General features: G+C 43.9%; 1 protein-coding gene across 1 annotated transcript in view; it reads left to right on the top strand.

Annotated features, from left to right (window-relative positions):
* Positions 1–23,649, top strand: part of GALNT10 (polypeptide N-acetylgalactosaminyltransferase 10) — a 207,706-nt gene that overhangs the window by 108,374 nt on the left and 75,683 nt on the right. Inside the window, exon 4 of the mRNA XM_072954146.1 lies at positions 12,349–12,515. Within this exon, the coding sequence (XP_072810247.1) occupies positions 12,349–12,515 (167 nt within the window). The remainder of the gene's footprint in view (positions 1–12,348; positions 12,516–23,649) is intronic.

The following is a 23,649-nucleotide window of genomic DNA, read 5'->3' as shown; positions in this document are numbered from 1 at the left end:
AGTTCCTCACAGGAAGGAAGGAGAGGTTCTTAAACTCGAATCCTTTGTGCATGAAGGTTCTTGGACCAGGCACAGTGAAGCAGGGTTGGCTGGATAAATGGTCGCAGCCCGGAGACTACACAAGTTGCCTCTCACTCACCCTGCTGGAGGTAATAACCTGTGCTTATCTAGGAGCAGATAAATTGCATTAGATAAACTTGGTTACAGAGATGAGTTTGATTTTAAGTGGTGTTGGCCTTGAAAGGGTTTTAGGGAAAAGAGGATAATGACTGGAAGATAAAGGCAATTATCAGTTCTCTCCCTTCATTAAGATGGTATCAAGGGCAGCATGATAAAACCAGCAAAGCTGCTCAGTTTAGGAGCACTGTTACATGAAAGAGAACATACCTCCCCCTGATTGTAAGCTGCCTCCAACCTTTTTGGGGGGATGAAATCAGTAGTGCCCTCCACCCACCCACCTCCAGCCCTAAGTCTGCCCAGGTGACGAATGGGAGCAGCTTAGCGTTCTGTAGATTTTCCCTTTGCTTGTGCATCATATATAGACATAGCAAGGGGCCTGGGGTGTTTGGTTTGGGGGCTTTTTTCCCCACAAAAATGTGGTTGTACTACATGTATTTTATTCCACAAGTAGCTTTTTTCACTTATACTCTGGTCATGTTTCCAAGATATTTCTAATAGCTCTGTAACATTACAACAGAATCTGATCAATTCAACCATTTCTCTGTTGACGAGCATACAGGTTGTTTTCCATTTTGGAAACAGAGGCAAAGACATCCGTGAACATGTTTCTTTACATTTTGGTTTCTTCTTTTCTCCTCCCTCATGAATCATGAAGAATCTTGATATTAAAGCCCATTTCCTCCTTATGATGTTGGCCTGGCAACTGGCATCCAATTGGGATAGGAGGTGTGGTCCTTATGGTTGTTATTTCCTGCTGATAATTCCGGTCATTTGACCTTATGTAACTGTATTGATTAACTAGAGTCGCTCCTTCCTGCTGTCAGCTTGTGTTTAAAGTTTCAGCACATGGAATACATTGCATGTTACATCTGCAGGAGGGCCAGTTTCATTACGTGGGACAGCTGTGTGAAGAAACTTGGATTTTGCTGTGTGCTTTAAACTATTTTTTATTGTTGTTCTTTTTACACCTGCCTTAAAATTAGATCCGATCTGTACAAAGGGCTTTCCAAAATGTGAGTTCAAAGTGGGAGGCAAAGACAGCACCAACCAAGATCCTTTCAATATTGCTTGTATCCGAAGTCTCTAAGTGCAGGTTAGGGGGCACAAAACTAGTGGTGACCTTGTGACCTTGCGGTGCAGGGAGGTACTGCATTAGTTAATACTAATAACTTTTGTGATTCTCTTAGCTGTCTCTTGAGAGGAGGGAGAAGTATGTGGGCGCAGCTGGCTCTCAGCACAGCCTCCCCTGAATGGAAAAGGACCTTCATAAAGATGTCAGCCTTGGCGCATGTTGTCACACTAATCTTCCGGCTCCTCTGATTCCAGCCAGACTGCATTAAAGGGAAACCCTGCCTGCCTCATCCCCCACAGAGCGGTAAAGAAGGGCAGAGTGGTAGAGAAGGGCTGGGCAGCAGAGCCCCAGCTGTGGAGGGAAGTCTTGCCTTCAGATGTGTGAGGAGAGACCCCAGATCTGCATCTGGAGGGCTGATGGGGATGGGAGGGGCAGGAGCTTTTCACACTCTCCCCACTAAGACCCAGTTTCTTCCTTTTGTTCCAGAGCCTGGAGCTATTTATAACTTCCACTTAGCTTCTTGGTGGCTCCAGAGCCCATAAGACAAAGTCTTTCTGAGAATGTTGTATTATAAGGGCTTGTCCTTGATAGAAAATAGAGAGGGGAGAATTTCAAAATTTTAAACTTCAACCATTTGCTGGAGCATGACCTACCCTATGGCCTGGAGAGGTGGAAACTCACATTTCTGAGCCAGATGCTGTACCAGATGCATTCCCAGATGGTCTCGCTTTTATTCAGTGTGACAGCCTTACTAGGAAAGAGTTATGTCCCCATTTTACCCAAGTACAAGCTGAGGCTTAGGGAGGCTGTGACCCTCCCAGAGTGACTCACTGCTAAGTGACAAAGGTGAGATTTGAACCCAGATCTGAAGGTCTCTTCAACCCTTGCCCCCCTCCCTTACCACACCTGCAGTTCCCATCTTGGAAGGTACCTGCTATTTGAATGTATCATGCTGTATAGGGTATACTATCTCAGTTTGTGACCCCAGGAAGATCGCTCCCCATTATGGGCCTCAGTTTCCTCATCTGTAAAACACGGATCACAGACAAGGTGAGATTCAGGCCCTTTTAACCTTCATGTTTAGTGGTTCTTACTGGCTTTTCATATTGAAGTTGTGCATACAACCTTGGAGCAGCAGTTGGCCTTCCTCCTTGTTCCTCGACCCCAAAAGATCCTAACTTCTGCCATCCCTGAGACACACAAAGCAGCTCCCAGCAAACCCCATCTGGTCAGTGGAAATCCAAAATTGTCATCTGTTTGATGGAGGAGCACATGTTGGGTTTGGTTCCATGAGAAGGTGCTAAAATGCCAAACTACTTCTGATAAATAAGAACAAAGTGTCCACATTCGTACTGGTAGGAGTTTTATGCTGAGGTTCACTGAAGCCCCCAAAGGTTTCATTTCTCCAGACTGAGTGGTCCAGCCCCCTGTGGGCCTGCCAAGCCAGCAGATACCATGTGGAACATGATGGCAGATGCCAATGCCAGCTCCTGGAAACTATTTGGAAGGCTTAGATCTTTTATTCACATCCAGCATCTCCAGAGGATTCTCTCTTTGTATTGTGACTGAAGCGAAGACCCAGCTCCACGTCCCAGTTCAATACTAGCTGGCCATGTGGTCTGGGGTCTCCCCTTAAGCTCTCTAAGCCTCACTCCCTTACTTGGAAAGCAAAAGAGTTGGACTGGGCCCTTCCAGCTGCAGTTCACCCCAGCAACCACCCACTGGCTGCTCACTGTTGGCAGAGCACAGGGCTGGGCATGAGGAGGCACCACGTAGGATGCCTTCTCTCTGTCTTTCTTGGCCGTTTTCATTCTGTTCTCACGTCACAGCCATCCACAGTGAGGGAGGAAAAAAATATCACCATTGATTACTGCTTCTATTATTTATCTGCCTCCCAGTAGACTCTGTATACTGTGGGACAGGGACAACGACTTGTTCCCCACCCTTGTAATCCCAGTGCTTAGCATAGTGTCTGTCACATCGTAGGTGCTCAGTAAACATTTCTTGACTCCATGAATAATTGAGGGAGTGAGCAAATGAGAATTCTTGACCCATGAGCTGACTGAAGCCTCGGGTACTGAAAGTGAGATTCATGCCTCCAAGAGAAAACTTTTTTTTTCAAGTTTTGCATTTATTTTATTTTTATTTTTATTGAAGTATAGTCAATTTACAATGTTGTGTTAATTTCTGGTGTACAGCACAGTGATTCAGTTATACATATATATATTCTTTTTCATTACAGGCCATTACAAGGTATTGAGTATAGTTCCCTGTGATGTACAGTAGGACCTTGTTTATGTTTTTTTTAAGCCTTATTGAAGCCCCATGACCTTTCATGGGGTGGCCATCCCTGATTCCGAGGGAATTGAAACAGGAGCATTCTCTTTGCTGTGAGTTCTCCTCCACGTTTACCCATCTCCAAGGCCAGAGCTAGCTCCTCCTCCCTCCTCGTGGCTGTTTCAAGTGTACAGTCTCACCTAGTTATCCTGTCATTCTCATGGTGTTACCACCCCCACTTACAGATGAGGAAACCAAGGCTCCACAAGGGATGGAAACCTACTCCGGGTCTCACAGCTGCAGAGTGGCAGAGTCAGGATCTGAACCCAGGTTCAGAGCACTCTTGCTCCCTTAGGCACTAAAATATGGGGTTTGTTCAGTTGACTTGCATTTCAATTTGGTCTGTGGATACAGTCCCAGGTGAGAGAATTAAATGTTTTTTTTATAGTTCCCTTCAAAATGATTGGGTTGTTCTATTTCAAAGTTGACTCAGAGAAGATTTTTTGAAATGCTTGCCTTTGATTTTGACTTCTTTGCTTTTTAATTCTAGTGCTCGAGCTTTAAGCCCTGAGGGTACAGCTTCAGGGCTGGTATATTAGACTTGCCTTTGTGCCCAAGAGCCAGAACCCTTAAGGTATGTTAAATTGGGGGCTGCTCAGTCATAGATGAGAGCTCCCGCTGCCTCCCAGCCCCACCGCAGCCCTCAGCCCAGGCCCTTTCTCCTGGTCAGTGAATGAGCCAAGTTCTCTTCCTGCGGCAAGAGAGAGGCTGCCCTCTTCAGGCCAGGGGGGGGACTCCTGGGGAACAGTTTCTGCCTCTGTCCTTCAAAAGCCATCCTTAGGACCAAAACAGATTCATGTGACTGAAAGGGCTTAGAGATTTATAAGCAGTTGTATCGGCAAGGATTCTTACAGTTACGAGTGTCAGAAACCTAACTCAAACTGATTAAAGAAAAGACAACGTATTGGCTCATGTCACTGAAAAGACCAGGGGTAGGGCTTGATTCCAGCCATAGCTGCATCCACATCCTTAAATGTTGCCAGCAGGAACCTCTCTGCTGGTTAGTTTCTATGCTCACTTCGTTTTAAGATAGGGAACAGTCTGTACGGGGGCCCGACCAGTCTTCTATCCACCCCTGTTCAGTTTCAGCAAGAAATAGCTGTCCTCTCTCCCAGTTGTCTCAGCAGAGATTTACTCTTGATTTCCAAGTACCCACCCCTGAACCAACCACTGTGGTGGGGGAGCTGCGATGCTCTGATTGGCTGAACCAGGCTCTCTTGCCCACCTTTAAGGCAAGGCAAGGCCCTCCCCCAAATCCTGTGTAATTGAAGGGTGGGAGATTCCCCAAGGAAAATCAGGATGCTGTAACCAAGGAAGGAGGAAGAATACAGAGCAAGCACACAAGACTTGCCCATTGTCCAGCTCCCTTAGTGACATAAGGGGAACTAGGGGTCCATTGAGAAAGTGGGGTTGGAATGTTGCATGTCAGAGCAGAAACTAGAAGCCAGGACTTCAAACTTCTACTTACTTCCCTCAGTTTTTCTTTTTTATCTATTCATTCTTTATTTGTACATTTAATAGCATTGGTACATTATCCTATAAAAATATTTGTGTATACAGTGCAGATGGGTTTAAATCCAGGCTCCAGCCCTTACCAGCTATTGAACCTTAGGCAAGTTACTTGACTTCTCTGCCTTGTTTCCTCCCCGTTGTCATGGGAGTAATGATAGTTCTGACCTCCTAAGAGCATTGTGACAATTAAATGGCTTAATGCATATAAAGTGCTGACAACATGGCCTGACATAATGGAAATCCTCAACAGATGTATTCTGTTATCATCATTGTCATCTTCCTCCTCATTTTTGAACTGCTTATCAGTATCATATAGTTTGAAGTTCTCATCATTTATTTAATCTTTCCCCGTTAATGGGCATTCACTTTGTTTCTACCCTTTTCACCATTTCAAAGAGTGTCAAGGAACACCTCTGACCGGTCTTTGTCCTCACGCTGTGCATGTCTAACTAAATGTTGCCCTGTATGGGTTGGGCCTCGTCAGACTGAACCAGATGACAAGGGAAGTGCTCCTGCGAGGGGTGGGGTGTTTCTCACTCAGGTCTTAGTCGTAAGGTTTGAAATCCTGCAGGTGCCTCTTCCTTTATGTTGTCTTCTGGGGCCAGAAATACTGAGCCATGAGGGCACCACGATTGATGTTGTGTGCTCAAAGCATCATGGTATCACTGCTCTGACCCTATGAAGGCATCGCTCTGCCCCCTCCTGTCCCCAGAGGGGCTCTTCCAGCATCTGAGGAAGCCATGCTATATCTGGGATCCCACAGAGCTTGGGGGGCCACCACATCCATGTGCTGGATGCCATGTTGTAGAAACAAATATATGTTCAGAGGGGAGCACAGAGGAAGACATATGCTAAATGTTTAACTGAGGTCATCCCCCCGGGGTTAGGATGTTGCTGTCATTATCAATTGTCTTTTAACCTTTCTGAGTTTTCCAGACTTTCATAGTGTTTCAAAGTGAGCAATGATCACTTTATCATCAAAAAAATTATGCTGTTATTTTAAGTAAATACCATCTAGATTGGAGTCTTGGACCCAAGTCTCTTTCCTCTCTGGGCACCATTTTTCACATGTGGAAAATGGGGCTAGCACTCCCTGGTTCGTCTCTTGCACAGGGGTTGGTCCAGCTTCGAGAAGAGACAGGAGAGCGTGCTCTATAAGCCATCAGGCACGAGGAACTGGGAGAAGGCGGAGGCTGTTCCTGTCTGGCCATAGCCAAAACCAGCCTCTTTGCATTGGGAACAGTGTCCTAGTTTCCCCTTCCTGGAGACAGCGTTCTCTGTGCCTCCTTTCTGAAGGCATCTGGCAAAGGGGTGCTTCATGTTTATCCCACACAAAAGGACTGGGCGTACTCTGCCGTCCAGTGTTGCGATCTTAAGACACAACACGCAGACAGGTCCTAAAGGGGACAGCTAAGATGGGGCATCACTAGGGGTGGGGTGGCCTTCTCTCTTCCTCCCTGCCATCCCCAGGCCCCCTCTGTCTGCTGCGACCTGAGGCCTAATATGAGGAGGAGAAACGGGGCTTTTCACATGAGCTTCCAACAGGAAGGTGGCCTATGGGCGAGTCTGCGCAACCAAGTTCCCTGCTGGATTCTGGAGAGATTCACTTCAGCATGTCAGACAATTTTTTTACTTAAACAAAGAGAATACTAAGCTGGAACCAAACTAATAACTAGTGCCCGTGGCAAAAGTCGAAGTGCCTGTTTTGTGTTTATTTAGTAAATAAATGAGTGGATGAATAGGAGGAAGAAAAAGAGTAGACCCTTCCCCGCAAAAGCACATGTTCAAGGCTGTGATCCAAGCTGAGCTTTTATCTGAGTTCTGAATAATCTTTAATTCCACAATTGGATTAAATTAGAAATGAATTTAGTCTACTGTGGCATTGTCTACTTGCCTTGGAATGTGATGCTGTTTGCGTATCTGCTGGCAGGCTATGGGGCCCAGCCCTGGGATTCAGGAGAGCCAGGGCCCTCTGCTGAGTAATAGCTCTATTGTATTTCACCCCGTGGACTCCAGGCAATTTATTACAGCTAACCGCTCCCCCCAAACCCTGCTTCAATCAAGTGAGCCTCCTGTGAAATTGGATAGAAGGCAGGAACTTTTGTAGACAACTAGATAACGCCTGTCTTTCTTGGCCACAGAGGACTCAGCCAAATTAAGGGAAAGGGATTTTTAAGAAGAGGTGCATTAGTTTATTTGTGAAGGCCCAACATAATGAAGTTGGAGAAGGCTCCCCTAGAAGGCTGGCTGAAATGATCAAAGGGGCTAGAGAGGTGGGGGAAGGGGTGGGGGAGGGCTGTGTGGGGCCTGGATCAAAGCAGTCCAGCCAGATGGACGAGCACGAGGGGACACGAAAGAAGTCCAGGGGTTCCAAGGGGAAAGAGAGAGACTGACCTGTCCAACAAACCTGGACTGCCAGAATTAAGGGCATCCTGTCCGCACAGCTGGAACTGGGCTCACAGCCAGACACCATGGGTTCGTTCCTGCCCCATCCCGTCCTCCAGCTTCCTGTGGCTCCTCTAGCAAAGGTAGAACTTAAAGCTAGGCAGATGGTGGACCCTGATCTGGTTCTCCTCCCGACAGTTCTTTCTGAAAATTATCAAACATACAGAAAAGTGGAAAGAGTTGCACATGGAACACTCATGTTGCCACCTTTGATATTCTGCAGGTGACCTTCCTCTAATGATTTTATCACATATGCATTCATCCCTCTCTCCATCCATCAACCCATTTTGCTTTTGATACATGTCCAAGCAATTTGCAGAGAGCTCCTGGCCCATTCGGACAGTTGAAGAGTGCATTGCAGTGGCATATGAAAGGAGAGATTTCGTTGTTATGTTCATTGCCCCAGATGTCACAAATCCCTCCCCCATCAAAGCTTTTACCAGTCTTGTGGAGCTCCCGCCCTTTTGATGCCTTTTACTTCTGAGCTCTCAACATCACATGTCTCCAGGGGCCTGACAGGTAATGTAAGAGATTGAAGCAGCCCTGGAGTAAGACTGTGGGGAGTGGTGAGAGCTGAGGAGACAAGAGAGCACCTGCTCCCCAGAGAGGGACATCCACTGTCAATGTCAGTTCGTTGCGGCCAGGCGACACTCATGATGTTCTTATATGAAATCTTCCACTTCTTAAATGCCTGCAGATGCTTATATGCTAGGCAAAGGGTATTAGGGTGACTCCTGTGTATGAGTTTTTTGATAACTGCCATAACAAATTACTGTAAATTTATTCTTACATTTCCATAAGTCAGAAGTCCAACATGAGCCTCATGGGGCTAAAATCAAGGTGTTGGCCAGGCTGCATTCCTTTCTGGGGGCTCACGGGGAATCTTGCTTATCTGGGTTATTGACAGAATTTAGTTATGAAGAGTTGAGACTCCTGTTTCCTTGCTGGCTGTCAGCTGAGGACCATTTTCAGCTTCTTTGGCTCATGACCCCATTCTTCTGTCTTCCATCAGCACTGGTGAGTTGAGCCCCTCCTGTATGTCTAGTGTTTGCTCTTTCCTTCTTCTCTCTCTGACAGCCAGAAAAGCTCTTTGCTCTTAAGGACCCGTGTAATTGCACTGGACCCACCTGAATAATCTGGGCTCCTCAGACTCATCTCAAGGTTCTTAACCTTAATCCTATCTGCAAAGTCCATTTTTCCATGTAAGGTAATGTGTTCATAACTTCTGAGGCTTGAGGCTTGTACATCTTTAGGGGTCACTACTGTACCTATGACACTTGGCTTCTGGCTGGATACACAAGGTGGGCAGTTTGTTATTCTTTCTGAGCATGCCTGGTCCTCAGCTCCCCTTTCCTGGACCCTAGGAAAATCCCAAATATCTCTACTGAAATATACCCCACAGATGAAAAGAAATGAAAGACTAAAAGGAATCTTAAATTTTCTATAATCATATTGTTAAGAATAATATTGGTGTTATTTTTCTGAAACATTATTAAATATTATAGAAAAAACAAATAAGTAACTGTTAATGTTAAGAACCTGAATTTTTAGCAAAAGAGAGAAAATAAATAAAACCAGACAAAACCAAAAACATAACAAGAAAAGAAAACTATAGATGAATATCCCTTATGAATATAGATGCAAAAATCCTCAACAAAATACTAGCAAACCAAATTTAGCAGCATATAAGCATATAATGACCAAGTAGGATTTACCCCAGGAATGTAAGGTTGGTTCAACATATGAAAATCAATCAATGTAATACACTATATTAATAGAATAAAGACCAAAACCCATATGATCACATCAGCAGATACAGAAAAAGCATTTGACAAAATCCAACACTTTTTCCTGTTAAAAAGACATTCAACAAACTAGGAATAGAAGTATTTCCTTAACCTGATAAACACCATCAATGAAAATCCCACATTAACATTACATTCAATGGGAAGATTGAAAGCTTTTCCTTCTAAGATTAGGAACAAAACAAGGATGTCTGCTCTTGTGACTTCTATTCAGCCTGGTACTAGAGTTTCTAGACAAGGCAATTAGACCCCCAAAAAATGCATCTACATTTCAAAGAAAGAAGTACAACTGTCTCTATTTGCAGATGACGCTGTCTTGTATATAGAAAATCCTAAAGCATCCATGCCAGAAAAATATTATTAGAACGAATAAATTAGTTCAGCAAGGTTACAAGATACAGGCTTAATTTTTAAAATCTATTGTATTTTTGTATGCCAGGAAGGAACAATCTAAAAATGAAATATATATTTACTAGCCATTTCTCCAAAAAGGATAAACAAATAGCCTATAAACACATGAAAATATACACAACATCATTAATCATTAGGAAAATGCAAATGAAACCATAATGAGATACTACTTCACACCCACTAGAATGGCTGTACTCAAAAACTTGGGGGATAACAAGAGTCGGTGAGCATGTGGAGAAATTGGAACCTTCTTACGTTGCTGATAGGAATATAAAGTGGTGCTGCCACTTTGGAATCAGTTTGGCAGTTCCTTAAAGAGTTAACGTGGAGTTAACCTTGTGACCCAGCAGTTCTACTCCTTGGTATAGACCCAAAGGAACTGAAAACATATGTCTACATAAAAACTTGTAGATGAATATTTATAGCAGCATTATTTATAATAGCCAAAAGGTAGAAACAACCCAAATGTCCATCGATTGATGAATGCTGAATAAAATGTGGTATATTCATACAGGGGAATGTTATTCAGCCATGCATGAACCTCGAAAATATTATAAGTGAAAGAACCCAGACACAAAAATGTTATATGATTCCATTCATGTAAAATGTCTAGGATAGGAAAATCCATGGAAATAGAAGGCAAATTAGTCATTTCCAGGGACTGGGGGTGGGGATAATGGATGGTGACTGCTAATGGATACAAAGTTTCTTTTGGAGGTGATGAAAATGTTCTAGAATTAGATAGTGGTGATGGTTGTGCAGCATTGTGGCCATATTAAAAACTGAGTTACACACTTTAAAGGGGTGAATTTCGTGTTGAATTTTATGGTATGTGAATTATATCTCAGTAAAAAAAGGAGATGTATTGTAAAATTAAAGTTCAGTAAAACTATATTTTATATGAAATTTTAGCATAAACTCATGATATATCTATTAAAATATATTTCTAGCACTGACCACTGTAAAGGCATAGAAGCCATAACCAACCCAGCAGTAATCAATGCACTTAGTGCCATATTGTAGTATCTGAATGGTTATATTGATAATATTAAGGAGTCAAGGCTCTTCGGCAGAATGGTTGGTTCCAGGTTAGAGCAGGAAATGTACAAGTTAAGCCTGGAGGATCTTTTGATATCTTTTGTCACAAAGCAGGGAAGGTATCAGTTCTCAGTATAGCCATGGACAAAGGACTCGGCGCCAACTTGAGAAGACTGCCTTGGGTTAAAGATGGACTTACTTGGGAACCAAGAAAAATAATACTTGCATTGAACTGAAACATATTAATTATGTTAAAGCTTATGAGTTCATAACGAAAACAGTTAATTGGCCACCTTTGGAGGATGCTAGGGAACCAAGTCCTTCTGTAAACCAGTAAATTAAGAATCAAGAACTTAGCCTGTCTTTCCTGTACTTCAGAGTAGCCAAATAGTTGATGTGGTAAAGAATTTCTCCATAGAAGTATTCCAGCTAGTAAAGAATGATAGAAAAATCACCGTTTTGCAAACATCTGATGAAATGAAGGAATTAGTGTGAATCATCTATGGCCGCCAATATCATAGAAGGAAAGACAACTGGACATTATGTGTTTCCCAAGGAAACCTCACACCAGCACTCAAGAAGAGGCTGCCAGAATATCTCACGGAATTAGATCAAGCCTCTAGATCTAACCTCCAGTTTACCAGAGCCAACGTGGGGCAGACAGAGGAATATGTTCAGAGACACTACAGCAATGCCAGAAGCAAAATGCAGACTGAGGGGAAAACTGGGACAAATGACCCAGTTTCTTAAACAAATACATTGTAAGGGGGGAAGGAGATCTAGGAGACACATCCACTCAAAGCAGTGTGTCTTGATCCTGATTTAAATAAACCAGCTGCAAAAAGACACAAGAACATCGGGAGAGTTTGAACACCAACTAGATATTTGATGATATTAAGGAACTACATTAATTCTTTTGGGTGTTATGGTTAAAGGCCCACAGGAACAGGGCCATCCAACCCCAGGCTTACCACGGGGCTGATGGAGAACAAAGGAAGACGTGCTCTGTGCCCACAGAGTCCAGGGCGGCACAGAGGAGGAGCTGAGCCAGTGAAACCCAGTTTAATCTTCCAAGTTCATGGATATATGGTTCTTCTCCATGGAGAGGAATGTGCCAGGGGTAGGGAGAGAGGCAGGAGTGTTACTGGAGGGCTGCCCTCCACATGGAATCATGAGGGTGGATAACCACGTTCCTATCACATTTGAGGCTTAAACAAGTTAGCCCATGTAAAGCACCAACCCCCAGTGCTGCACTATCACTGTTGAGGCTCATTGTTTTGTAACTGCTTGTGTACAAAGCTAGGAGGGTCTTGTGTGTGTGTGTGTGTGTGTGTGTGTCCCTGTGCGCTATGTGTGCAGGGATTGGAGGCAGGATTTCGGGATGCCAAGAAGAAGAAAGTTCTGAAGTGACTAGTGTCCCCGACTTTCCCTCGTCCCGTAAACACTGGAGGGGAGGTAGGATTGGCCATTAGCTGAACCACGTGCCTGAGTTCTCTTGGCAAGATGAGAGCTGAACCTGTCCTCTCCCCGTCCCGTGTCCCCCTCTAGCTGCAACAGCAAGCGCTACCTGGAGACGCTCCCCAACACCAGCATCATCATCCCCTTCCACAATGAGGGCTGGTCCTCCCTCCTCCGCACCGTCCACAGCGTACTGAACCGCTCGCCCCCGGAGCTGATCGCCGAGATTGTGCTTGTCGACGACTTCAGTGACCGAGGTAGGGCCCGTTGCACCCAGCTTCCCGCCCCCAGGCTCCATTAGTGATGTGCCAAAGAGGTGGCAGGTCTTCCCTCCTTCAGCGGCACCAGCATATGGTCCACCACATTCTGATGCTTGCCCTGTGCCCGGCCATGAGCCTGGCACAGAACGCATGTCACCTCATTTAATCCTCACGACAACCCATGAAGTAGGTTCTGTTTTTATCCCATTTGTATCAACTGCAAAAATGAAAAACTTTAAATAATAATGCAAACAAGTAAGGGGTTTATTCATTGGTTTATTTATTCATTTATTCATTCATTTCATAATGAGATCCGGGATTGGTACAGCTGCTTGAGTCTGTCATGGGAGAACCAGGCTTCTCTCTTCCTGCTTCCTCATCCTCATGGTCATAAAATGGCTGCTGTGCCTCTGGAAAGTCTACCTTCCAGGCAGGAAGAAGGAAGAGGGGCAAAGAGAACAAAGCCTCTTCCTTTGAAGACTTTGCTTTCTTTTTCAGGAAAGTCTCTCCAGAGACTTTTGGCCAGAACTCTGACATATGGGCACCTGTATCTACAAGGGTGGTAGGGAATGTGAGTGTTCTGATTTTGGGCCTCTTTGGTGGAGACAGGAAAGAGAGAAGTAGATTAAAGAAGATATTGGGTCCCACCTATTGTATTTGCCACACCATTTTACAGATGTGAAAACTGAGGCTAACAGAGAGGTTAAGTGACTTGCCCTTGGTCACACAGCTCTTAGGTGGTGATGTGGTCACCAAGCCATGTCTCTCTGGTCCCACACATGTGATCTTAACCACTAGATCACACTGCAGTGTCTGTTAGCTGTGAGTCTCACCCATGGGTTTAAGAGACACAGAGTTGGAGCCAGAAATGAAATCCAAGAATTTGCCCTCCAGCCAATGGTCTCAAGCTTATTCTTTGCATCAGAACTTTCACCACTTGCAGGAGAATCAAGAGAAGCCGTTTCCTCTTCTCACCTTCCTCCAGAGGCACTAATGAGTAGTGAAGAGAGGGAGTCTAAGTACACCCCGGAACAATCAAAGTGAGCCGCCTGGTGCCCCGGTTTAGCACTGCACCCCCAATTATGTGGTGTGTGTGTGTGTGTGTGTGTACTCATACATGCACACGTATCTTGAACTTCTTAGCACCTCTAAAAGTCTTCCGTAACTTTTGTCATATACTCATTCTCACAGGACCCTTTACTTTTCCTTCTTAGCTCTTATTACAGGCAGAGTTAAAATACAAATAAATGTAACATGTCAGCACTGTGTGTGTTAACATTGGCTTGTTGTGTTTCTCCTACTAGACTCCACGTTCCAGGAGCTGGGACCACCCCATCTGTCTTGTTGACTCCACATCCCCAGCTTCTTAGGCATATAGTAGGTGCTTACTACATGTTTGACAACTGAATGATCAGAGCTTGTTTCCTCTGTCCTTAGCACTTCCACCACAGTTACAGTAGCATCTAGTGACTTATATGAGATTTATTTGTCCCCGAAGCAAGGTCTGTGAGGTGAGTGATGGTAGGAGTGTGTCTCCTTGTCTCTATCGCTCTGTTCTTTAGCAGAGAGCCTGGCGACAGTAACATCTTTAATCCTGGCCCTGTCACTTACTAGCTTTGTGACCTTGACCCAGTCAGTTAACCTCTCTGTGCCTCAGCTCCCTCATCTGTAAAATGGGATCACTTTATGATCTACCTCTTAGGTGGCTATGACTGTTAAATGAGTTAATACATGTAAAGTGCTGAAGACAGTGCCTGGCACATAGTGAACATTGGAAATAAACATTTAAGCAACAAAATAAATAATGGTCTTATAAAGCCCTTGAAAACACACATTATTTTCAAATATATTAATGAAACATGTTGATACATTAAGCCATTGAAAAAAGTTTAATACATTTCAAATTGGTATACAATAGACCCTGTTTTCTGACAATGACAATATTAGGTTCAAAATCAATAATGAAAATTTATTTTTAAAACATAGTTTGGAGATTTTAAAAAGCACAATTTTAAGATAATTCATGGGAAAATAGAAAATGCATGTAATGAATAATAAGCAAATAGAACAGAGGATAGCAAATAGGATGGCTCTAAAGCAGACCATTGAGGAAATTATACCAGATAGTATGAGACTGAAGAACAGTGAGTTAAGCAAGAAAGTCAGATGATAGAAAAATCTCTATGGAATACTCCAAAGATAGAGGAAAGCAAATAATAAATACTAAAGAGCAGAAAGCAATAAATTAGAAAACAAATACATGATATAATAAGTCAATCATGTAAACATTGATAACCTACAGGTATCTGTTAACATTTGGAAAAATTCATCAATTTTTAATGGAGGGCACAGATAGATAATATCAGGAATTAAAATGAACTCATAATTACACAACTTACAGATAATAAAAAAAGAAAGAATCCTCCAATTATACTGTGAGATTAAAGTGAACTTCATATCTAAGACAGGAAGAAGGGTATAATAGAAGAAAACCAATTTAACTTATGAATTAGATACTAATATCCTAAACACACAAAGTGAATCAGTGTTAAGTACACAGCAAAAAGGAGAAAAAACAAAGAAGTAAGCATTTTAGCTTGGTATTATTGTTATCGTTGTTGACATCATTTATTGACATCATGACATTATTGTTGTGGGGGGAGTCAGGGATAAGTATACAGACATGGAGGTATGGTCTCCCCCTTTTTGTAGTTGAAAGGACTTTGCAATTTGTAAAACACTAAGCAGATGTGCGATTGTCCCACCTTCCGCCTAAATTGTCTCCCCGTCCATGCATCGTTTGGGGACCATTTCTGCATGTCAGGCCTGTACATGATCTCATTGATTCTTGACAACAGTCTCTGATGAGGAGCTGGGGTCAAGTGACCCGCCCAGACACACAGCCGGTGAGCGGAACACCCAGGCCTGTGGACTCGGAGTCCCAGACCCGTGCTCTGCCACTGCCTGTCCTCCCTTTCTTCTGCTTTCCTTTACCCCATCTCCTCTCCCAGCCCCATCCTTCCCCCCAGTTTAGGCCCGCCACCCTCAGGCCATGGGCTCTCAGCTGGGAAGAGAAAATGACAGTAAATGAGCACACAGCTCAAGTGATTAATTGATGTCCGTTTGCTGTGCTGCAGCGTGCACACAGCCGCAGTTCCTCAGGGCGGACACCCCAGCCTCCCCTCAGGTTCTGGAAGGCCACGGCACTGAGGATTGCAGGCGGTCTCTTGCTCCCCCTCTTCGTGTTCCAGCCACAGCAGGGCCTCTGTCTTGGAGCACGCCAGGCTCCATCCTGCCTCGGGATCTTCCTGTGCTGGTCCCTCTGCCTGGACACCCTCTTCCCAGCGCTTCCCACGGCTGCTGGCTCCTCTTACTCCATCTTCCCCTTGGTCCCCCACCGCTGCCGCTGTGCTCTCTTCTCCACGCAGGGTCGCAGGGCTGTTCGCTGATCCCTCCGTTATCAGCCTTCCTCACTAGACCACTTGTGGTCCAGAAGCGGGTGGTTAAGAAATGTTTGTGAATTGGTGGATGAATGATTAAGGAGGGAGGGAGGGAAGAAGGGAAGTATATGGCAGCTGCAGCTATACGCACACACAGAAAACCGTCGCTGGCAACAGGGTCATCTTCGGTCAGCGTGAGAGATTCTGCCGTGGAAGACACAGCAGTGCCTTTGGTGACTGGTGCTGGCCCGCATCTTTGTGCTTTGGGCTCAGGTCCCTGTCCCCTGTTTTCTGAAGCATCAGCTGTCCTGGAGGCAGACCCGTAACCCTTGGCAGGATTCATCTCTGAGCATCACTGGGCGTTAGTCCTCCAGAGGGACCAAGCATCAGCCCGATTAGAAGCAGCATTTCTCCTTGTTCAGTCAGGAAAGAGTTACAAGGTTACCTAAGCTAGAGGCTTTCAGCATGTGCCTCTGAGCAGTAGAGTAGAGGACCAGGGATGCCTCAGGGAGCACTGTGAGGCCTGTGGAGAACCTCGCAGGCCCATGTGGGGTTCAGGTACCTCTCCTAGCATGGCCTATATTTGATTTCTGAAAAATTGTTCACTAAGAGGAGCTCCACTGCTTAAAAATGTGTGAAAATCACGGCTGTAACTCAACCTGCCCATTTTACAGATGGGAAACCTAAGTCCTGGATCAGTGGACAGGCTTCACTAAGAGCACATGGCCAGCTGGTTACAAAGGAGGGACAAGAATCCCATCTCTGGGCTCCCAGTTCAGCTTTGTCCCCTACCTCAGCTGCTTATATGAAACATCTGCAGAAGCACATTGCTCTCTTCTGCTCCCCAGGATGCTTCTCAGCATATCAGTTTCCATTATATTAAAGAGCAAACTTCTTACTAAAAAGAGCTCCTTATCAAACACAGCCAATCCTGGACTGTAACAGTTTTCATCTCTAATATCCCAATTTCCTCAGTACTGACTCGGTGGTGAAAATAACATGATCCTTGCCCATAAAAATGGACTCTAGCATTCTTGAGAAAGAAAAGGTACATTTCATAAGAATGACTCCAAGTGCATCTATTTTTCCAGAGAGCAAAACTATTAATCCAGTGTGGTGCCATTCCCAAACCCTCGTAAAAGAGAAAAGAGCACAGATAACTCTCCCATTTCGCAGAAGAGAATGAGAACTGAGGCCCCTGGTTGTTGCCCCCTTTTCTCCACGAATCGGGCATGGAACCCAGAGGAAAAATCTCACCTCACATCCCTTAGTCCTGCACATTAGCTGTCAGATTTTGCAATCTGTGTTCTTCAGAAAAGCAATCATTATTCTTGTTTCAAGAAGAAATTCTCAAGGCAGCTTTGGAAGAAAACTTACTCAGCAGTGATTGTTTTAAAAATGAGATTTGGGAGAAACAATTTCAGAATTATGGAGAGGCCTGTCTAAAGTATGGCAGATACGAGCCAGCATGAAAGACGGATTTCTCTGGGCCATGTGAGCGAGAGGCACAGGTCTCAGTGTTGAAATTCACAGATGCTAACTACAGGCTAGATTGGCACTGCCTGGCAGAAGGCATTTTCTTCTGAAATGAGCCTCTTCCAGGATCCTCAGGGTAACTAATTGTAATTCAGCTAAGGGTCGAGACCTCGAGTAGGAGACAAAATTGGAGCAGATGAATTCTTAAAATAAGATCCAGAGCTCTGTGCAGGTGGCACTGGGGACTAGAATGAAGGCCGACGCTGACACCGGAATAATCCCGGCCCTGCCTGCAGATAGAGCACTGCGAGGCTTTCCAGGGGTCTCCACAGCTCTTCGAATGTGGGGGCTTGTCTGGAAGATTAGGAGGGCATGGAGGTGTTTTTTGCACTCGTGAGAAAGAGAGGCGAGGGTGTAGGGTGGCAGACCTGCCTCCAGGTTGCACTGCCCAGATGGAGATCTTTATTAGGGAAAAGCAAGAGGAGCCTTTGTTCATTTGTTTCCTTCTGTTCTTCTCCTTCCCCTCCGCAGTGTTGGTTTCCCCCCCAAAAAAGGGGTATGTATTAATGGTAAGGATTATTGTCTTTGGATGAGCTATGGGCTGCCTGGAGTAAGGTACAGAAATGAAAGGCTGTGATATGATCTCCCTGACATCATTTCCCCCACTCGGCTCCCCATCAGCAAACAAACAAACAAAAATGTGCACAGGGAGGGGTTCCCTGAAAGGAGGCTCTGAAGCAAGCGTTTGCAGAATTATCAATGGGTTGTTGGCAGTGACTGGTGCCAGAGAGAACATGGACTTTGCAGGGCCCATTGGTGCACATGATAGAGATTCTCACCATGGGGACCACAGTCCGAGGTCTTCTTTCCACAACAGGCTTATTAACTCTGACCTGGACTGCCACACCATGCCAGCCCTGGGGACACGTCAAGGAGATCCATTTGCCCTGACCCAATTTGCATTTCAACACACTATTCGTTTTTTCATTCCAGAGTCTTTAAAGAAAGATTTTTTTTAATTGAAGTATAGTTGATTTACAAAGTTGTGTTAGTTTCTGGTGTACAGCAACTGAATCTGTTATATATATCTATATTCTTTTTCATATTATTTATCATTATAGGTTATTACAAGATATTGAGTATAGTTCCCTGTGCTAAACAGTAGGACCTTGTTGTTTATCTATTTTATGTATAGTAGTTACTATCTGCAGAACTCCTAATTTATCCCTTCCCTACCATTACCCCCTGGTAACTATAAGTTTGTTTTCTATGTCTGAGTCTGTTTCTATTTTGTAAATAAGTTCATTTGTGCTATTTTTTAAAAGATACCACATATAAGTGATATCACATGGTATTTGTCTTTGTCTGATTTACTTCACTTAGTATGATAATCTCTAGGTCCATCCATGTTGCTGCAAATGGCATTATTTCATTCTTTTTTATGGCTGAGTAATACTCCACTGTCTAAATACACCACAATTTCTTTATCCAGTCATCTGTCGATGGACGTTTAGGTTGTTTCCATGCCTTGGCTATTATAAATAGTGTTGCTATGAACATTGGGATGCATGTATCTTTTTGAATTAAGGCTCTCTCTGGATATATGCCCAGCAGTGGGATTGCTGGATCATGTGGTAAGTCTATTTTTAGTTTTTTAATCCTGTTTTCCATAATAGCTGCACTAAATTACATTACCATCAACAGTGTAGGAGGGTTCCCTTTTCTCCACACCCTCGCTAACAGACTTTGTAGACTTTTTAATGATGGCCATTCTAACCAGTATAAGATGATACCTCACTGTAGTTTTGATTTGCATTTCTCTGATAATTTGAGATATTGAGCATCTTTTCATGTGCCTCTTGGACATCTGTATGTCTTCAATGGTGAATTGCTTGTGTAGGTCTTCTGCCCATTTTTTGATTAGGTTGTTTGGGTTTTTTTGTTACTAAGTTGTATGAGCTTCAGCACACCACTCCTGACACAGACCCATGAGCATCTGTTCCTCATTTCTTGTCATCTCTCTCACAGCCTTAGTTTGCTTCTAGGACCACCACAACTGTTGGGGTGGCCATTCCCCACTTTCATAGTTTGGGTTCTTTTCACCTTGAATTTTGTGTTGCTTTTTTTTTTTTCTCTACATTTGTCCTGACTTAATTCATATTCATATATTCAGCAAAATTCATGAAATGACTCTGTGCATGTCTCTGCAGTAGATGCTGGGGCTACATCGGGAATAAAATAGGCTTCTTTTCTAACGCCCACACCCAGCAGGGCAGACAGACAAGCTAATGGGCAATTGTAAAACTAAGCAACATGTACCACTTGGTGGAGGTCCAGGCGCTGTCGAGCACAGAGAAGATCAGGGAAGACTCCCCAGAGAAACTTCTGGCTAAACTTGATCCTAAGGGATAAGTTGATACTGCTCCTTAGGGTAAGGGAGGGGAAGAATGTTCCAGACAGGGAGGACAGCAGGCTAGGAATCAGGGAGGAAATGTCGGAAGTGCAGAAAGAGTCTCTTCCCTAGAGGCAATTACTGTTAGCATTTAGGCTTCCCCCCTTTCCCAGTATTGGTTTTTTAATTTAAATAGGCCTTATTTTTAGGGCAGTTTTAGATACACAGTGAAATTAAGGTGAGAGCACAGAGAGTTCCCATGTACCCTTCCACCTCCTTCATACATCCCCCCCGCCATCAGCATCCTGCACCTGTACCAGAGGCGTACGTTTGTTACAATGGACGAACCTGCATTATGTCATTATCACCCCAAATCCACAGTTTGTATTAAGGTACACTCTTGGTGTTAAATACTTCATGGATTTGGACAAGTGTATAATGATGTGTATCTACCATTATAGTGTCATACAGAGTAGTTCACTGCCCTAAAAATTCTCTGTGCTCTGCCTGTTCATCCCCACCTCCCTCCTAACCCCTGGCAACCACTAACCTTTTTACTGTCTCCATAGTTTTGCCTTTTTCAGAATGTCTGATAAAATTGGAATCATACAGCGTGCAGTCTTTTCATATTGGATCCTTTCGCTTAGTAATATGTATTTAAGATTCCCTCATGTCTTTTTATGGCCTGTAGCTCATTTCTTCTTAGTGCTGAATAATAGACCCTCATCTGAATGTACCATAGTTTATTTATCCCTTCACCTACTGAAGGGTATCTTGGTTGCTTCCAAGTTTTGGCAGTTATGAATAAAGCTGCTGTAAACATCAGTGTATGGGTTTTTGTGTAGACATAAGTTTTCAGCTCACTTAGGTAAATACCAAGGAACACAACTGCTGGATCATATGGTAAGAATATGTTTAGTTGTGTAAGAAACTGCCACACTGTCTTCCAAAGTGACTACCATTGTGCATTCCCACCGGCAGTGAATGAGAGTTCCTGTTGCTCTGCATCCTTGTCAGCATTTGGTGTTATCAGTGTTTTGGAATTTTGCCATTCTAACAGGTGTGGTTTCTCTTTCTTCTTTGAATTTGCAATTCCCTAAGATATTTGCTGTTGAGCATCTGATCTGCTATCTGTATATCTCCTTTGAGTCCCAGTGTCTTTTCGTTTCCATTTTCTTTTTCATATCCTCCCAGTCCCCCTCTAGTTGCATTCCACCTGAGGTACCTAATGTCAGCATTCTGGCATGTATCCTTCTAGACCTTTCTGCACCATAATACTAACCTGTAATAGTGAGAGCTAACTCTTACTGAGCATCTGTGCTCGGTGTATCCTCTCATTCATCACCACAGCACTTCTGTCCTTCCCAGTGTGAAAACCACTGGACTTAATGATCTCAAACCTCCTTTTCTACTTAAAAAAGGTAATATTTTAATCCCCATTTTGCAGATGAGAAAACTGAGATACAGAGAGTTCAAAGAAATGGCAATGTCTGCTTAGTTCAAAGAGGCAGAGCTTTGATTTAAAAACATTCTGATTCTAGAGCTTTCCCCTCTAGTCTTTACATGTTTTTTTCTCCCCCTTTAATAGGATCACACTGTACATATTGCTCTTCTTTTTTCCCCTGTTAATGTACCACAGACATCCCTCAGGTCAGTAGGGATAGAGCTGACTCATCTGTTTTTTAATGGCTAGGTAATATTCCACAGTGTGAATCTGCATTTCGTCCCTTTACGTTACACTTTGTGCAGTGGACCTCCAGTCCTATTTAACTTTGTATTCAGGTTTCTTTCGCTCACTTTTCTACAGTCATTTCCCCTTATCATTATAAAATGACTGTCACACCTCTCCTTTGAGTCAGTTGTGACATAGAGACAGGATTCAAATGACTCCAGAATATTAGGTGTGTTTTTGGAGAGTCTGATGCAGAGAACACACTGTGGATCTGTTCCTACCACTTTCTTCCTGAGCTAATTGACACAGGGACAGGCTTAGCAGCTGAGAAACTGTGAGCCTCCCTGGCAGGGCAGGGCCTGTGCCAGTGAGCGCTGCTAGGAGGAAAGGGCTAAGCAGGCTGGGCGGGCAAAGGCCTGCCCGGCATCACCTTTCCCAGCCACCCCAGAAAGGAAATATTGTTCCCTTTTTGGAAATATGAAGTCAGGGGAAGCAGTTCCATCTTACAGATGATAAAACTGAGGCTCAGAGAGATTGGTGGGAGGTGTCCTAAACTGCTTACCTGCCCTTAGAGGAGTCTCCTCCTGATTCATAATCCTGTATGATGAGAGGGATTGATCTTCCCTACGATGGGTTCCGTAATCTTAAGAATCCCACACTTAAGTGTCAGTCTCTAGGGCGTCTTACCACTAAGAAAACCCACAGGCTTCTTGATTCTCTTCTCCTTTAATATAACATCCTGAATGCTTCTCTCTCAGACTCCAGAGGAGAGAACTGCTAAGAAGATTAAAGCTATTACAGAATATCAATTAGTTTATAATGAGGGAAATCTATAAACCTTTTGGTGGATAGCTGGCAGGAACACAGGATACAGGAGTCGATGTATTTATGGGATGTTTTGTGCCTCTTTTAAAAAAAGAACCAGGATTTTGTGAATCAAGCACTGTATAAATGATTTACTGGGATGGTAAAAAAAAATCAAATAAATCGCTCAGATTGTGTCTGAAGCATCAAAAGCTCTGATGTTTGGGAAAGAGTCGTTTCTGTAGTGGAAAATAGCTGCATTATATTTTCAGAAAGGTGATGCTTCTATTGGGGTAGGTGAGCCTTCTATATTTTAAAAACTTGGCCCAGTAAAACTGTGCTAAATTGCTGATATTCTCTTGATTTTCTTGTGAGGATTGAAGTCTAACCTTTTCCAGGGTTTTAGTGTTCCCTTAAAAACACAATGGGGGAAGCAAAACCCAGTGAAACTGGCGGTTGGAGGTCCTTGGAATAGGGTCCCCAGGGAGAGAGCAAAGCGCTGCCCCCCCCCCATGTCAGAGTCTGTCTTCACAAAGCTCCTGGGCCTGTCTGCCAGCCGAGGGCAGACGTGAATTGTTATTTACTCAGAGTCCAGAGGGAGATGAGATTTGAGGCTGATATAAAAGTGAGAGGTTCTTCAGTACCTAACTTGATGGAGTGCAGACCAACCAAGTCCCTTCCCATCCTTCCCATTTAGCTTGATACGTGGGGAGCTGCGAGGGCTGGTTTCGTCTGCCTCACAGAGGGGAGTGGGCAATAACAGCAATAATAGTAATGCTGCAGAACGCTGGGTAGTGCTTACCATGTGCCAGACGCTGTTGTAAGCAATTGAAACATATTCTACCTAATTTTACTGGAAACCTCTTAGTAGTCAGCATTTGCCTGATGGGAAAATCCATATGTAATAGAAGGTTCAAACCAAAGTACAAGGACTTCACTTGCTCTCCATATCCCACCTCCTAAATAAAACAACTTTTAGGTAAAAACCGCAACAAAACTTTACGGTAAAGATATGAAATGTTGAGTCATGATGTTTGATACACATCCATTTGTCTAAGAAGTATGTTCTACTGTTTTCATTCACTATAAATGTAACTGGATGAAGCTGGTACCAAACCTAAGGTCAGCTGCTTGCCACTCGAAAGGCCAGTACTCAAGAGACAAGTGTTTGTGGAAAGGGGAAATTTACTTTATTCAGGAGGCCAGCAACTTGGAAGATGGTGAACTAATGTCCTTATACCTCCTTCAGATTGCTGGTTGGGAGATAAAGGTTTTCAAGGCAGTGTGAGGGAGGGGGCTGCAGGGTGCGTGGTCAGCGCGTGCACAATTCTCGGACTGGTTGGCATC

The sequence above is a fragment of the Vicugna pacos genome, chromosome 3, assembly GCF_048564905.1.
Source record: "Vicugna pacos chromosome 3, VicPac4, whole genome shotgun sequence".
NCBI lineage: Eukaryota > Metazoa > Chordata > Mammalia > Artiodactyla > Camelidae > Vicugna > Vicugna pacos.
Note: the sequence above shows the minus strand (reverse complement) of the source record. Positions and strands in the feature narration are given on the sequence as shown.